Source organism: Balaenoptera physalus (genome assembly GCF_965194825.1).
Source record: "Balaenoptera physalus genome assembly, chromosome: 14".
In the NCBI taxonomy this organism is placed as follows: Eukaryota; Metazoa; Chordata; class Mammalia; order Artiodactyla; family Balaenopteridae; genus Balaenoptera; species Balaenoptera physalus.
Window position 1 is genome coordinate 86,490,971 of NC_138893.1, and position 14,067 is coordinate 86,505,037.

The following is a 14,067-nucleotide window of genomic DNA, read 5'->3' on the forward strand; positions in this document are numbered from 1 at the left end:
GTTGTGGCGCATGGGCTTAGTTGTTCCGTGACATGTGGGATCTTCCCAGACCAGGGCTCGAACCCGTGTCCCCTGCATTGGCAGGTGGATTCTCAACCACTGCTCCACCAGGGAAGCCTTGGGGTGCATGTGTCATTTTGAATTATGGCTTTCTCTGGGTATATGCCCAGTAATGGGATTGCTGGGTCACATGGTAGTTCTATTTTTAGTTATTTAAGGAACCTCCATACTGTTCTCCATAGTGGCTGTATCAATTTACATTCCCACCGATAGTGCAAGAGGGTTCCCTTTTCTCCAAACCCTCTCCAGCATTTGTTGTTTGTTAGATTTTCTGATGATGCCCATTCTAACTGCCCTTAATGTTAATATCCTAAATAACCATAGTATAATGATTGAAACCTGGAAATTAGCATTGATACAATACTATTAACTAATCTGCAGACTTTATTTGAATTTCACTTCTTTCCCCACAAAGGAGTCCCCTGGAGTCCTTTTCTAGTCCAGGATCCAACCGAGGGGCATACATTGTATTTGTTTTTTGTTTGTTTGTTTTCTCCAACCTGTGACTGTTCCTTGGTTCTCGACTTTCCTGACCTTGACATGTTTGAAGAATACTGATCAGTTATTTTGCAGAAACCCCAGAAACTTGGGTTTGCCTTATGTTTTCTTACAATTAGATTTAGTCTATGCATATTTGATGAGAATACTACAGAAGACATACTGATAAGGCACACACTATCAATATGTATTAATGGTGGTGTTAATGTTGATCACTTGGTTAATGTGGTGTCTGCCAGATTTTTCCATTATAAAGCTACCATTTTCCCCTTTATAATTAATAAGTATCTCACTGGGAGATACTTTGAGACTATGCAAATGCCTTGTTTCTCACTATAGTTTTACTCACTAAAAGCATCCATTGGATGGTTCCTGCCTGCAACAGTTATTACTGTTATATTTCCTCAGTGTTGATCTTCTACTTAACATCATTCCTCCTACATTTATTTTACTCTATGGGTTATAACCCAGTTTTACCATTATTTTGTTGCTTAAATTGCCCCCAGTTTTGACTATTGGGAGCTCTTTCAATTTGGCTCCTGTGTCCTTTTGACATGCCACCATAGATTTTTTTTAGTATCTCCTTACTTTCTGGCACCATAAAGTGTTCCAGGCTCACCTTGTATGTTCCCTGCTCCAGCCCTGGAATCAATCAACAATTTCTCTAAGAAGGGCTGGTTCCTTATATTGGAGAATAGCATTTAGAAACCAAGACCTTGGCACTAGATGTCATCGTTGGCACTGGGGTTTCATTGCTTCTAGGCCCTCTCGAGGGACAGAGCTAGGAAATATATGTGTGCTAACACACACATACTTAACATGTGCATCTTTATTTCTATATCTATCCATCTGTATGTATATTGAAAGCTATTATGCCTCTGATTCCAATCTAATATTACAGGATCATTTTAACTTTCCTCTTTTCCTCACCTGTAACTTTCTCTAACAGTGAGAAATCTAACTCTATTTATCCACAGTATATTTACTTATTTGTTCAATCTTGGTATACACATAAGGTAGATTCAGTATTGCTAACCCATACCCTTGTGAGAAACACATTTATTAATGAGAGTATAGTGTACGTGTATAGTTCTTTTTGTAATCTTATAGTATACGGTCAAAATACTGTTTTCCAAAATTACTGAGGTTAGTTTCTTGCTTCCCCATTCCCCTTCAATGTGGTTATTTTATTCATTTGTAATGCATTTAGGTTCATTTGTTATTGTTTGTGTCCCACTTTGGGTTTCCCCCACATCCTGATGTTAATTAACTTATTTTTGGAGGATGTGAAACATTGCCATAATTCTAAAGAGTCAGATCCATACAAAAAGATATACTCAGAGAAGAGTCACTCCTCTGTCATCTCTACTACCCGATTCTTCCTCATTCTTACCGCCTCCCTGTATAGGTAGCCAATCTCGTTATTTTCTGATCTACCTTCCTATATTTCCTTTGTACAAATGAGCAGATAAGTGTATATTTTCCTATATCCCCTTCTTTCTTACATGAAGGGTGATATACTATAGATACTCTTTGCACTGTGCTTTTTGCATTTAGCAGTATATTTTGAAAACCTCTTCATATCAGTTCATAGAGGTCTTCCTTATTCTTTTTTACAGCTGTATAATACTCTTCTGTGTAGATGTACCATAATTTATTCAACAACTTCTTTATATGGGCATTTAGATTGTTTCTGATATTTTGCAATTACAACAATGCTACAATGAATAACTCTGTGCATATGTATTTTGTGTCATCAGAGGTGTATATTCAGGATAGAGTAAGATCAAAAGATAAGTGCATAGGTTAGGCATCGCCTAGTTCCCCTCCAGAAGGACTGTATCGGTTTTCATTCCCACCACCGATGTCTGAGAGCTCCTATTTCTCTACAGCAAATATCATTTGCATTTTTAAAATTATGAATGACGTTTGAACATTTTTTTCATATGTTTCTCAGTCTGCTCTCTACAGCGATATTGACTTTCCATGACATTTAAACTCCCTGGCACCCAGACCAAACTCTCACCACTAATCCATGGTGATTTAGGGACAAAGAGACTGTAAATCAATTAGTCTCCCCCTCAGTTTCACATCTGTAAAAAGGAGAGGATAATGGGGCTGCTGTGAGGATTGAGTGAGCCAGTGCCTGGCATCTAGTAAGTGTGCAGGCAGAAAATCAACATGGGGGAGGCCGCTGGTGAAAGAAGACCCCAGCCTTGGAAGATGACTCCTGTCTGCAGGCACAACAGACAAGAACAAGGTGGACCCCCCCACCCCCGCCCTGCCTCCAGGCCTAGCGGGGCAGAAACACTAGGCAGTTACCAACACACGGCCTCAGGTAGCCAAGATGTGGACCTGGCTACTAGTCTTGAGAGCAGGTGGGACCCAGGTCTCATGAGAAAGCAGAAGCTTGGGGATCAGAGTGAGGACATCAGGTAGGAGGGGCTAGAGCTGCTTATACCTCCCCCTACTTGACAGTCAGGCTTGATCTGTGCTGGTGGTTTCCAACTTTGGCTGCCACTCAAATCTCCTGGGTAGATTTGGAAGATACGGTTGTCTGGTGTGAGCCTGGGCACTGGTCCTTTTCCAAGTTCTCCGCTGATTCTAGTGAGCAGCCAGGGTTGAGAACCACTGGCCTAGAACCTGGAACAGGGCTATGGGAGCAGAAAGCCAGGCAGGGCTGGATGGATCTAAAGTTCATGGAGAGAAATCGCTGGTCAGTATAAAGACTGTCTGTAATAGGACTGTCCAGGGTGGTATTGGCTGCTGAGTTCCTCACTCCTGGAAGTGTGTAAGCAGAGGCAGGATGACGACCTGGCAGGACATGGAGGAAAGATGCAAGCCAGAGGGGACTGGCCCCAATGGCCGGAGGTCTCTGGCTCTCTGCGAATGAGGCATCTCTCACTCTTGTGGCTTCTGTCATTGCAGGGTGGCCCTTCGACAACGCCACATGCAAGATGAGCGGCTTGGTGCAGGGCATGTCCGTGTCAGCTTCTGTTTTCACACTGGTGGCCATTGCCGTGGAAAGGTGAGCAGGTTCCTGTCTGGTTATCCCGGGCCTGGCACTAGGACAAGCTGCTGTCTCCTCTGCTGGGCCTGCCAGGAGGCCGGGGCTGCTCTGTGGTCGGTGGGGCTGAATCCTGAGCCACAGAGGGAAGGGTTTTGGGGCTGGCTGCCTTCTAGACTTGGGGGACTGCAGAGGACACTGCCACCTCCTTCTGGAAGGCCCGGAGGCAGCTCCTGAGGAGGTTTAAGAGGGATTCCTGGGCCCTAAGAGGAGCTTGGGGGCAGTCCTTGTTTCCTGAGCAGCAGGCCTCCTTGCTGGTCCCTGACTCCCCATCTACACCGTGTCCAGCTACGTCTGGTCTTTCCGCCTCAGATTCCATCAGATTCTCCGATAAGCATGGGTCTGCTAATGGAATGGAGCCAGGGACCAAGGAGGCTTTCTTTGCAGGCAACACACCTGACCCAACTGCAAGAGGTCCTCCTCCCCATCCTCCCTCTCAGTGACCCTTTCAATAAGGGTTCACTCCAGGCACTTCCCCCAGGGTAAGGGAGGCAGGCAGGTAAGCTGGAGGGCTGCCTAGCTGCATGACCTTGGTTAAGTCATTTAACTGCTCTGAGTCTCAGTTTTCTCATCTGTAAAATGGTAAATATCCTACAGGGTGGCTGGGAGGCTTCAGTGAACTTCTGTTTGTAAAGCTGATACACACCACCTGGCACAGACACCAAATGTCAGCTGTTAATATTATTCTATTTCTTCCTTACACCCACACCCTCCTCCTTGTCCTCTTCCCAACATGGGCACCTACTAGCTCCACCCTTTCTAGAATCTAGTGTCTTCATCCTCTCTCCACTTTGGCCCTCGTCAAACCCAGTCTTTTGTGACCCAGTGAAGTAGGCAGCTGGGGAGATAGAACTGGGTTCCTGTCTGCAAGGCCACTGATGGTGGGGGAAGTCCTCCTTCACTGATCTTCATTTTGTTGTCATCGTTAATGATAGGTGAGTGTGCAGTGTCTCCCAGTAGTGTTTGGAGTATTCTTCAAGTTCCTGTCTCCTCCAGGAAGCCTTCCTGGTCTGCCCCAGGATTCCCCTCCATCCATTAAGTGCTATTGCACTTACAGCCAGTACTATGTGCTTTAAGAATTATTTGTTCTCTGGCAATTCCTTAAGTATGTGATGCTATGAGACCAGTAGGCCAAAGTCAGGTAGGTTGAGAAAACAAGGCTTGAGACTGGCTGTGGGAAAAGTAGAAAGTGTTGTCAGGCAGGGGAAAGGGTGGGGAGTCGGGAGAGCAGGACACAGTTTGCTGAAGTAGAAAGAGCAACATGGCTGGGAATCAGCTCTAGGCCTGTGTTCTAGTCTAGGTTCAGCTCCTAAACTGCCCCATGACTTTCTTAGACTAATTAGATTGGCATCTTCGACCAGGAGAACTGGGCACAGGTATTTTTTTAAATGCTTCAGGAGATTCTAATGCACAGCAAGGGTTTACAGCTGCAGGTTTATATGGCACAGTGGAGCAACACAAATCTGGGTTCAAGGCTGGTCCTTGCCAGTTTCTAGCTGTGTGACCTTGAGCCAGTTACTTATCACCTCTGAATCCCAGTTTCCTCAGATGTAAATTAAGGGTGTAATAATAATCAATGCTGAGACATCCTAATGAGGAAATGGTGCAGGTCTGTCCTAATTCTGTGGAGGCACTGTTGGAAGGACGCTGGCCAAGGTGACATAGGGACAACCTGTCACGTAGACTCTACACCTGAACTCCCAAGATTTTCTGGAGAAGCCATAAACAGCTAAAAATTGTTTTCTCTGATACACCTACCCGATCGGCCTACTCAAGGACAGAATGTGTGGACTTATGGCTCTGCTACCTGCCAGATAATGTTTATCCCCAAAAGGGCACAAACAGGATTCAGCTCTTGTAAAACCCTCCTTTTGCCTGTGTTGCGTGGCTACTCAGCCGAGGAGCTGACTCCCCAACAGGTGAGAAACCAGTTTGCTTGCAAACGAATGTAATTAACATCTGAGCCTTCTTTGATGCCACCTAAGGTGCGACGTCGAAGGTGGAGTGTCCCTACCCCGCTCCCAGCCCTCCGCCCTCAGTCGGGGATGGCTCTCATCCCTGGGGCCACTGGGACCCCTGGGACCCGCCCAGACCCCCGCTTCTCTTTCCTCCGTCGCCGCAGGTTCCGCTGCATCGTGCACCCTTTCCGCGAGAAGCTGACCCTGCGGAAGGCGCTGGCCACCATCGCGGTCATCTGGACCCTGGCCCTGCTCATCATGTGCCCCTCGGCCGTCACGCTGACCGTTACACGCGAGGAGCACCACTTCATGGTGGACGCCCGCAACCGCTCCTACCCGCTCTACTCGTGCTGGGAGGCCTGGCCCGAGAAGGGCATGCGCAGGGTCTACACGGCCGTGCTGTTCTCGCACATCTACCTGGCGCCGCTGGCGCTGATCGTGGGCATGTACGCGCGCATCGCCCGCAAGCTGTGCAAGGCCCCGGGGCCCGCGCGCGCCGGCGAGGAGGCAGCCGGGGAGGGCGGCCGCGGCGCCCGGCGCAGGGCCCGGGTGGTGCACATGCTGGTCATGGTGGCGCTGTTCTTCACGCTGTCCTGGCTGCCCCTCTGGGCCCTGCTGCTGCTCATCGACTACGGGCAGCTGAGCGAGCCGCAGCTGCACCTGGTCACCGTCTACGCCTTCCCCTTAGCCCACTGGCTGGCCTTCTTCAACAGCAGTGCCAACCCCATCATCTACGGCTACTTCAACGAGAACTTCCGCCGCGGCTTCCAGGCCGCCTTCCGCGCCCAGCTCTGCCCGCCGCCGTGGGGGAGCCACCGGGAGGCGTCCCAGCGGGCTCCTGCGCACGCGGGTCTTCGTGGAGGTGCAGCCCAGCGACTCGGGCCTAGCCTCCAAGTCGGGCCCGAGCAGCGGGGCCCCCAGGCCCGGCCACCTCCCGCTGCACAATGGCCGCGTGGCCCCCCCTGGCTTGGCCGCCGAGGGTCCCGGCTTTTCCCATATGCCCCTCACCATACCAGCCTGGGACGTTTGAGTGGGACATGGAGGGCAGGCCCCTGAACCCGAGGGCCCCGGCTGGACACATGACACCCAGGCATGCTAGCGGCCTGGTGTGGTGTTAGGAGAGGGTGCCATGTGCCTCCCTCTCAAATACAAGGCAGTGAGCAGTTAGTTGCTAGTGGAATCTTCTCTGCCACCTCCCCCTCAGACAGAGGCAAAGGCGGGTAAGGGGAGAGGAGCCTTGTTCCCCCAAAACCCTTCTGTGTGGTAGAAGCCGCCGGCATCATCCCACTGAATTCTCAAAACGCTTTCGGAACAGGGGTTTTTCATCCCCATTCTAAAGATGTGAAACTGAGGCTAGAAGAGATGAGGCTAGCCCAGTCTCAGCTGGAAACCCTACAGGAGTCTGTGTGACTCCAGTGCCTGATGGTTTTGACCATCTCCAGCTGTCTCCAGAAGGACCCCCGTAAGGCGAACACAGTGAAAAGTGTAAATCCTAATTAGGCAGCTGGGAAGAAGCGAAGAGCAAGGCTGGCCTGGCCATCGGATGCTTGGTGTCCACGTCCTGGTGTCCTGTATGTATGATTGAAGCCACTCCCCTGACCCCTTCCCAGGATAGCATAGGGTGTTCTGTGTAGGTTTGTCTTGTTTGTTCCAGGAAGTGTCCAGGGCCATTCTCTTCTCCCCAAAGTACCATTTACAGGATGTCATGCCTGAGCAGCTGCGGAACTAGCCCTGGGGAGCCTGCATCAGTTGCAGGCACTCTGGGTCTGAGCCCAGAGAAGGGGGGGTCTCTGTCCTCCCTCCTCTCCTCATAGGGCCCACCACCATCACGGCGGCCCAGGTGAGAGCTCACAGTGCGACAGGCAGCTGCAAGGCCACAAGAGGCATCAGTTTATTTATTCATGGACAGGAGGAAAGGAGGGCATAGCACCCACTTTCAGCCTTCCGAAACACATCTGCTCACTGGAGCTGCAAGTATAAGCCTTCCCCAAGGCCTTTTCCCCTGCTCCCTCCAGGGGACTGCAGGGGAGAAGTTGGCCAACCAAAGCTATGGTGTCCTCTGGGGCCTCTGGGATGACAAACACTAAACCTCTCCCTGGCATGGATAACTTGTGTGCCCTAAAAAGGGATGGAGACCATCCCTTGTTTTCTCTGGCTCTCACCCAGCATATCTGCATCACCTTGAAGAGAGAGGCTTCTCTCCAGGAGGTGGGAGGAATTGGGATCACCTTGTGATACTTGCACGGCTCCAGTAATCTGCAGTTAACTGGGTATTCCCCCTCATCTCTAAAGAAAACGCACTGCTGCCAGAATTTTAGTGAATAAAAAGGAAACATTTCCAGGGCAGAGAATGTGACTCTGAGGCTCCAGTAGTCTCCTTAATCGACACATGATGACTTAAGACTTAACCCTGTTTACTCCATTCTAAGTACTAGATGTAGGGGCAGAAGAAAATTCCTAAGCCACTGTACAGTGTGTTCTCCAAGCATGTCGCCAGACACTGTCTCATTTGATCCATACAAATGAGGCTGAAGGAGATGTTGCTGTTTTACAAAGTAACTGAGGCTCAAAGGGACCAAGGTCACGAGCCACAGAGGGGCAGGGTTTGGGTTAGAATTTGTCTTCTGGTTTCTTCCCAGGCCCCTTCCTTCCTCTCAAGGAAGGTGGATTGGGGAGGAGAGCTGGAAATTCCCACAAAGACTTTTTGCCTGATGGTGGACCAGAATGCTCACAGAACCAGAATCCTCACCCTCAAGCTCTTGGTCTGGGAAATGAGAGTCTATTGTATTTACTCTCGTAATATCTGGCCTGAGCTGTTCTGTGTATGCTCTCTATGACCCATGTATTGAGCAGGCTGCCAAGATCCATCATGACCCCACCCTGGTCACGGTGTCTGGGAGTGATGGATGAGGGTCTTAGGAAAGGGTGTGCTATCCTGTCCCTCATTAGGTAGTGCATGTGTGGGCCCCATTTCTGGTGCTGTATCAGTGTTCTGTGTCACATAGGCCAGAGGATTCCTGGCTGCTTGCTGTAAAGAACTCTTGACTCCAGGCTCTAAAAATAGACCAGAGAAAGGGCCCTCTTAAACCCAAATGCTTGTCCCTGTGGCAGGGGGGAATCTGTTGGGAGACACTGTCTGGTCTCTCCTCTGGTGTGTTTCTCCCTTCGCATGGTCTCCCCAACCACAAAATCACAGCCTTTACAGCTGGGGGGAGACCGGGGCACTCACCCAAGCCAAACTTCTATCAAGGCCCCTTTGTTTTACTTCCCCCCAAAGATGCCACGCTTTGAAAGATTGGGCCTGCCAAAACAAAAAACAAAACCTGCACTAGGCCCTAATTCATATATTTGCTGTTATTTTTATTTCTTTAAAAAAAAATCTGTCAAAGGCTATGCCTGCTGGTTCAGATTTGATTTGAATTAGGCATGACTTGATGCTTTCATGAGGGGTGAGGCCTTGTGGGTACCTGTGGAATGTCTGGTTTTTTGTGTATGTGGCAAAATATATACAACATAAAAGTTACCATGTAACCATTTTTAAGTGTACAGTTCAGTGGCATTAAGTGCCTTTGCATTGCTGTGTAACCATCACCACTATCTGTTTCCAGAATTTTTTTAACATCCCAAACTGCAATTCTGTACCCATTAAACAATAACTCCCCATTCCTCCCTGCCCCTGGTAACCACCATTCCACTTTCTGTCTCAGTGAATTTGATTACTCTAGGTACCTCATGCAGGTGAAATAATACAGGATTTGTTCTTTTGTGATCGGCTTATTTCACTTAGAGTAATGTCTTCAAGGTTCATCCATATTGTAGTAGGTGCATAATTTCCTTCCTTTCAAAGGCTGAATAATATTCCATTATGTGTATATGCCAGTCATTATCCATTCATCCATCGATGGACATTTGGGTTGCTTCCTCATTTTGACTATTGTGAATAATGTGTGGAGTTTTAAGATATTGGAAGTAGCTCCTGAAAATAGGGTGTGTGTGAGCCCTGAGGACAGATGCCGCAGGTTGAGACCCAGGATCTTTCCCAACTTGGCATTTATGGGTGATGAAGCAGAGGCTCAAGGAAAGCTATGATTTGTCTCATTCCCCTGTGCCCACCCCAGCTGCTCTGAGCTTCTGTTGGGCTTTACTTCTTGACTAGAGTAGATAGAAAATTGTATGCTCCCTCCATGAGGTCATATTTTATGAAGGTATTTTTATAAGTGTAGGTTTATTATCCTGGCTGGAATCCTGTGACCCAACACCTGGGTCCTGTCAGGGGCCTTGTCCAGTTACCCCAAGGCACACAAGGGCAAGCAATATGGACTTCACCCCATGTGCCATCCTTTGCCTACAAGCTGGTTGGGTCGCCTAAGGTGACTGCCCTTTCATAGGCAGCAAGTTTGGAAATGAATTGGGTGTGTGATAGGGGAAAAGGGCCAGAGGCCTGTTGACCCTGAGCATCCCCACCCCAGCGAAGCTCTTGAAGGGACTCCGTGTCCTGTCCTGCCATTTGCAGCATGAGCGATCATTCTAATCATGGGTCTCCACTGAGGAATGGCCTCTTGACTTGACCAAGACCATGCAGCACTCAACAGACCATGAGCTGGAGGTGGACTCCCGGCCTGGACCCCGCAAACCACAATCTGCCCAGCCCTCTGCCGAGGACTTTCTCTTGGGGCCTGGAGGACACATGAGTTGACTTAGGTTGGAATGGAGGGCAGAGCTGGCAACTAGGATGAGAGCCCCCCTATCATTAGTCTACTGTGTATTCATCCAAAAATCCAGGTGACAGCCAAACTGAGAGCTGGATGGACAAAGCATTCCTATTAAGCTCTGTACCTTTTTGCATCTGTTTCCTCAGCTCACCCCTCAGAAGTGCCACTGAGGAAAGATAGATGAGAAGGAGGTGACCCAAATGGGCTTCACTGCAAGCAAACAATGTGGAATCAGCAATAGACTTCTTGTTGAATAAGCCAATTATTTATGTTTCTGGAATTTTATTGTTGGTTTTTTTTCTCTCTACACAAATACTCCATTGTGGAAATTTTACAAAATTTAGATAAGGAAAGAGAAGAAAATAAAAAGCACCCAAGAGCTCCCCTGGTGGCGCAGTGGTTGAGAATCTGCCTGCCAATGCAGGGGACACGGGTTCGAGTCCTGGTCTGGGAAGATCCCACATGCCGTGGAGCAACTAGGCCCGTGAGCCACAACTACTGAGCCTGCGCGTCTGGAGCTTGTGCTCCGCAACAAGAGAGGCTGCGATAGTGAGAGGCCCATGCACCGCGATTAAGAGTGGCCCCCGCTTGCCGCAACTAGAGAAAGCCCTTGCACAGAAACGAAGACCCAACACAGCCAAAAATAAATAAATAAATAAATAAATAATAAAAGTAAAGGAATTCCTTTAAAAAAAAAAAAAGCACCCAAATCCCACCACAAGAGATAAGTAGGGAATCATTTTCTATGCATATATATGTTTTAAAATTTTATAACAGCTTTATTAAGGTATAATTTGTATACCATAAAATTCACCCATCTTAACTGTACATTTTGATGAGTTTTAGCTATTGTATACAGTTGTGTAATCACCACTACAATCAAGATACTTCCAGCATCCCCCCAAAATTCCCTTGTGCCAATTTGTAGTCAACCTTCTCCCCTCCTCCCTGCCCCAGATAACTACTCATCTGATTTTGGAAGGTCATATACTTGGAACAATATGGTGTGTAGCTTTTTGAGTCTGGCTTCTTTCACTAAGAATAATGCTTTTGAGTTTCATCCATGTTGCAGCATGAATCAGTAGTTTGTTCCTTTTTATTGCTGAGTAGTATTCCATTGTACGGCTATATGATATTTTACTTGTCCATTCATCAGTTGATAGACATTTAGGTTGTTACCAGTTTTTATGAATTTATGAATTATGAATAATGCTGCTATGAACATTCATATATGTCTTTATATGTATATATGTTTTCAGTTCTCTTGGGTAAATACCTAGGAGTGGGTTGGCTGGGTTGTAAGTGTATAGTTTAACTATGCAAGAAACTGCTGAAGTGTTTTCCAAAGTTGATGTGCCATTTTGCATTCCCATCAGCAGTGTATGAGAATTCTAGCTGTTCTTGCCAACACTTAATAGAATCAGTGTTTGAAAAACTTTCCTGGGACTTCCCTGATGGTGCAGTGGTTAAGAATCCGCCTGCCAATGCAGGGGACATGGGTTCGAGCCCTGGTCCAGGAAGATCCCACATGCCGCAGAGCAGCTAAGCCCGTGAGCCACAACTACTGAGCCTGTGCTCTAGAGCCCGTGAGCCACAACTACTGAGCCCGCATGCCACAACTACTGAAGCCCACGCCTAGAGCCTGTGCTCCGCAACAAGAGAAGCCACCGCAATGAGAAGCTCGCGCAACCTCAATGAAGAGTAGCCCCCGCTCGCTGCAACTAGAGAAAAGCCCGCGCGCAGCAATGAAGACCCAGCGCAGCCAAAAATAAATAAAAATTAAAAAAAAATAAAAAACTTTCCTGATGACTAGGGATGCTGGGCATCTTTTCATATGCTTATTGGTCATTCTTATTTTATTTAAAGTGTTTTGAAACCTATCTTTAGAAATATGATTATATTGAAATGTAATTATACGATATGATTACATTGTAGAGACTTTAGTACAAAAATTTGCCCTGAATCTAAGAGGAATTTATCACTAATGGAGGATTTTTAAACCCATCAAGAATGGGTTTAAAGCAAGATAGATCCTTTGAAAGGATCCTGTAGATAGAATGTGGTAGGGGTGGAGGGCTACTTTAATAAGTGATTAGGAATGGCCTCTCTGAGGACGCGAGATCTGAATACAGATATGAATGAAGTGAGAGAGGGAGCATGTGAATAGCTGAGGAAAGAACAACCCAGACAGAGAATATCATGTGCAAAGGCCCTGAGATAGGAGAGGGAGCATGAGAAAGGAGGTCATGCACATCAAAATGGTACTGAATTTCAATAATTACATTTCTGGTCAACTCAAAACATTTACTGAGTGCTTGTTAAAAGCCAGGCACAGTACTAAGTGCTTTGTGTCTGTTATTTATTTCTCACAACAGAGCATAAGCTCCATGAGAACAGGAGCTATGTCTATTTCACTCACTTTTGTGGACTCAGATCTAGGACACTGCCTCGTACATAGGAGACACCCAATAAATGTCTGTTGAATGAATGAAGTAATTACATAAACAGGTATTTCTTATTATTCCCATATTATAGATGGAAAAACCAAGTCTCAAAGAGTTAAGTAACTTACCGAAGGTCATATAACTAGATGGTGCTGAAGCTGACTCAAATCTTGGCGTGTCTGACCAGGAAGCCCAGATTTTTGCCACTCCCTCAAGCTGCTGTGAATTCTCCTTCCTATATTTGGGAAACTGAAGTTCAGAATAAAAGAGGCTTGATGGAGATCCCCTTTAATCCTAAAAATAAAACCAGCCAGCCACAGGCTCCAGACTGCTGTTTTAGCCATAAGACCACATTTCCATCACATTCAGTGGCTTCTACAGATCTGAGATGGAAGGAATACCAGCAGTTTAAGTAAACGATGTGCATTTAGTCTGATTCAATACCACATCAAGCCTTCATGGCAGCCATGGGCTGAAAGAAATCATCCTTTGGACTCCTCTGCCTTGTGGTCATTGATGAGGTGAAAGTTGCTGAACTGGCTGTCAGGTCCCACCTTGAGTTGTTTGTGTTCTCTTAGTAACTGCAATGCCCAGGCCTTTGAATCCCATAACCAACAAATGCTGCTGTTGTCATGTGCAAGCAACCAAATGAATGTGGGTGGAAAAACCCAAGCTTGGTGATTCGGGCAAATTAGCTTATCTGTCACATAGCCAGTGGTGGTGTTAAATCACTCTCTTTTTGAGGAATAATCACTCCCCACTGCCCTCTGTCTTCCTCTCTGCTGTAGCATGTGTTAGGATTTCATTCCTTTTTCAGGCTATTAGTCTATTTTAGCCAAGATATTTTGACTTCAAGTAACAGAAATACCCAATTTAACTGGTTTAAACTCTATGAAATTTGTTATCCAATGCAATAAGAGATTCAGAGGAAAAGTAACTCCAGGCTTGGTTAAGTCAATAGCTCAAAGATATCTTAAGAATTCAAGTTCTTTCCATCATTTGCTTTGCTAATCTCTGCATGTCAGCTTGGTTCTCAGGCAAACTCTCTTGGTGGTTAATGCCTCATAAGAGGGCTGCAGCAGTTTCAGTTATTTGTGTTAGCCGAGCTTTGGCTAGATTATGCTGCTATAACAACCTCTAAAATTTCTGTGGCTTCAAACAACAAGCATTCAGGAGTATACTCTCCTTTTAAGATAAAACCTTTTCTGGAAACACTGGGCAGCCTTCCCTTCATCCCATTGGACAGAATTGTATCACATTTGCATGCCTGAAACAAGTACTGACAACCATGATTGTCTTAGCTTATTTAAAATGCATTCCTTTGCAGG

The 14,067-nt window shown here is 46.9% G+C and overlaps 1 protein-coding gene across 1 annotated transcript in view; it reads left to right on the forward strand.

Moving 5' to 3' along the window:
* The window catches only part of NPFFR1 (neuropeptide FF receptor 1), a 35,522-nt gene extending 22,548 nt beyond the window's left edge, over positions 1–12,974 (forward strand). Inside the window, 3 exon segments of the mRNA XM_082424552.1 lie at positions 3,487–3,586; positions 5,748–6,405; positions 6,407–12,974. Coding sequence (XP_082280678.1) covers positions 3,487–3,586; positions 5,748–6,405; positions 6,407–6,613 — 965 coding nt within the window. The 3' untranslated portion in view covers positions 6,614–12,974.
* Positions 12,975–14,067: the final 1,093 nt, after the last annotated feature.